This window comes from Nicotiana tabacum, chromosome 20 (genome assembly GCF_000715075.1).
Source record: "Nicotiana tabacum cultivar K326 chromosome 20, ASM71507v2, whole genome shotgun sequence".
Classification (NCBI taxonomy): Eukaryota; Viridiplantae; Streptophyta; class Magnoliopsida; order Solanales; family Solanaceae; genus Nicotiana; species Nicotiana tabacum.
Window position 1 is genome coordinate 83,221,409 of NC_134099.1, and position 3,470 is coordinate 83,224,878.

At 38.9% G+C, this 3,470-nt stretch overlaps 1 protein-coding gene across 1 annotated transcript; it reads left to right on the forward strand.

The window, feature by feature from the left end:
* Nucleotides 1–376: 376 nt before the first annotated feature.
* Nucleotides 377–844, forward strand: LOC142174440 (uncharacterized). Its single transcript, XM_075240233.1, has one exon. The coding sequence runs from the start codon at nucleotides 377–379 to the stop codon at nucleotides 842–844; it is 468 nt and encodes a 155-aa protein (XP_075096334.1).
* The last annotated feature ends 2,626 nt before the right edge of the window (nucleotides 845–3,470 follow it).

Below are 3,470 nucleotides of genomic sequence, written 5' to 3' on the forward strand. Positions count from 1 at the left end.
CTAGATCTTTTATCATTTGAAAAACAACCAAAACTAAAAAAATATTGTCTCATAGTTTCATATTTGCAATCAATAGCTTAGAGTAGAAGTAAAAACAACAAACAAGAATGTGGAAGTGTAATTTGAGTCACATCACACAATTGCACTAAATATATACCTAATCCCAATTCTAACTCCCTAAGGATTCGTCCCGACTCGCGTTGGGATTTATTATTGCTTAGACCGCCTCACTACCTATATTTATGGTGTGAGTTTGGGCGATATCAATTTTTGGCGTCATTGCCGGGGATTGATATCTTTGATGTTTGGGGTATTGATTTCATGAGACAGTTCGTGAGCTCTTGTTGGAACACTTACATTTTTGTAGATGTAGACTATGTGTCAAAATGGGTTTGAAGCCGTGGCTATACCCAACAATGAAGCTCTAAGTATGGTGACATTTTTGAAGAAGAACATATTTACAATGTTTGGTACTCCGAGGGCCATTATTAGTGATGGGGGTTCACATTTTTCCAACCAGGCTTTTGATACCTTACTCACCAAGTATGGTGTCACTCATAAAGTCTCAACCCCCTACCATCCTCAAGCGAGCGGACAGGTTAAAGTCTCCAATCGGGAGATAAAAACTATTTTGTCAAAGATTGCGAATGCCAACCAGATGGATTGGTCAAGAAAACTTGATGATGCTCTTTGGGCTTATAGGACGACCTACAAGACACCTATAGGGATGTATCCATATCGATTGGTGTTTGGGAAGGCATGCCATCTTCCAGTAGAACTTAGGCATAAAGCCATGTGGGCTTTGAAGAAGTTGAACCTTGAGTGGAATGTCGCTGCAATTTAAGAGTGGCACATTTGAATGAGCTTGATGAATTCCGATATCATGCCTAAACAAGTTCGTCCCTTTACAAGGAGAATATGAAGTACCTCCATGACAAGTACATCCACAATAAGGAGTTTAAAGAAGGTGATCTTGTGTTATTGTTCAATTCTCAGTTACGAAAGTTTCCGGGAAAGTTGAACTCAAAATGGAGTGGCCCTTTTGAAGTGGTGAATATGATCCCCTTTGGTGCTCTAGATTTGAAAAATAAGAATGATGAGGTTTTCAGAGTCAATAGACATCGGGTTAAACATTATTTTGGCAAGGTTGATGATGGTCACATTGTGGCGGTTCTTCATTTTAAGTGATTGGTAATCTGCGTCGTGTCGCGACGTTAAATCAGGCGCTTCTTGGGAGGCAACCCATGTATCTTTCTCTTTTTTCTTGTTTTTCTTCTTTAGATTAGATAGGCTTTATTTTGTGCTAACTAGTTTTGGAGTATATGCAGGAATGAGAGTGCATTGTAGTAATTGTGCAAGAATTTTTTTTGCAAAGTGTCACAACAGTGCGGTCCGTACCAAAATTATGCGGACCACACAACCACTCTGCGGCATCACAATTCTGTATGCGGTTGCACAACTGGAAGATCAAAAATACATGGTATATAAAGTTTGGCCTGCCAAAAGTACTTAACAAATTGCGGTCGCACTCACTTTTGTGCGGACCGCAACAAGTCTTCACAGGAGAAGGTAAGGAGTGCAGATTGCACTCAAAATTATGCGACTGCACTCAGGTAGGTCTGGGCCTGACGGGTCAAAAGTATAAATAGGGCTTTTCTCAGCTTTTTACACTTTACATTCTTTTGAACCCTGAAGCTAATCTAGCACAGTGCATATCCCCATTGTTCTCAATCTTCCCTCATTTCATCAGTGTTGAATCTCACCTGCATCTTCATTACTGGTATGTTAATTTCATCTTTAGATTCTTCCTCTTTTTTTATTTGTTTTGTTCTTTGATCTAGGGTTAATTACATGTCTCAAAATGTTAATAGTTAGTCATTTTTGCTCAAAATCATATGGGTAGCATCTTAAATGTTAATTGGGACCTGAATAAGTAGCTAATCATACTTAATTGGTAAGAACCATGCCTAATTTTTGAAAAACTTGTCTAAATCGTAAGGCAATGCCCGAAAAATTCAAATTGCGCGGCCGCACTCATTTTTGTGTGGTTCGCACTTTGAGCTTTGCGGTCGCACACACTTTTGTGCGGTCCGTAGCTCTCTGAGTTAGGGCATGTGTGTGCATGAGTTTTGCAGTCTGCAGTGGACTTGTGCGACCACACTCACTTTTGTGCGGTCCGCACTGATGAAACATCAGAGAACCCAGTAGTCTGAACCTGGGGTTGTGCGGTCCGCACTCACTTTTGTGCGGTCCGCACTGCCTCTTCTGAGATTGATTTACTGCAACTTTCAAGCATGCTTCTGTATACATTAGGAGTTCAAGTCTAACTAATTCTTATTATTATTGTGTTGCAGAAAATGGTTAGATCAAAGGGAAGAGGTGATACATCAAAAGTGTCACGACCTAAACCAATGGGCCGTGATGGGCACCCAGTACTTTACTCAACCGAGTACTAACATATCGTGTCATACTATCATAAATAACTGAGCCGGAAGGCTGTCGTGAGATAAGTAGAATACAACGTGAGATACCAATTTATATATATGACATACGAGCCTATAAAACCAAATATCCTCTCGAATATTGAGCATAGGCTGACAAGACCATACAATCTTTCACGTACATGACATCTGTCTACAAGCATCTAAGAATACATAATTTTCATAAAGGTCGGGACAGAGTCCCGCCATAAAGCAATACACATCTAAATTATACTAAACCAAACGAGCAACTCCAAAGCTAATGTAGCGCACCAACATCTTCCGCTGAGATGATATCCTACTTGAAGGGATCTCGATCTGTCTATTGGGACCTGCGGGCATGAAACGTAGCTTCCCCAGGCAAAAGGGACGTCAGTACGAATAATGTACCGAGTATGTAAGTCACATAAATAAATACATAATAGACATGGAAGAAATATAGAGTAAATGACTCAACTTGTAAGTATGGATAGCTTTGTAATTATGAAATATTTATAATGTCATACATATGCATATAAATATCATGTAATGAATAGGTACATATTTCATAACATCATCAGGCCTCTGAGGGCATCCCGTCGTATCATATCGGCCATTGTGGGCAAATTATCAATGTATACCAGCCGATCAAGTGGTGTTGCATATATAATGTCATAAGCTTTCCCATATCCCATATACATATATATACATATATACGCATATATAACGCCATCTGGTCATGGGTAAATGTGCATGTATAAATGCATGAAATGCATATGAAGTACGTTAATAAAATTTCTCGGTGCGTCATAAGACCATTATGCCTCTGATTAATATCATAAAATAGACTTTATCAACTTACCTATTTTTTTGAAACCCATGAACATATGATAAAATAATAGGACACATGGAGAATCAAGAATATAGGCATCTCTAGTATTTCTATGAATAAAGTCACTTATGAAAATTGTGCATTTTCTCGTTTCGTTTGTGTCGTATAGATCATGCCAA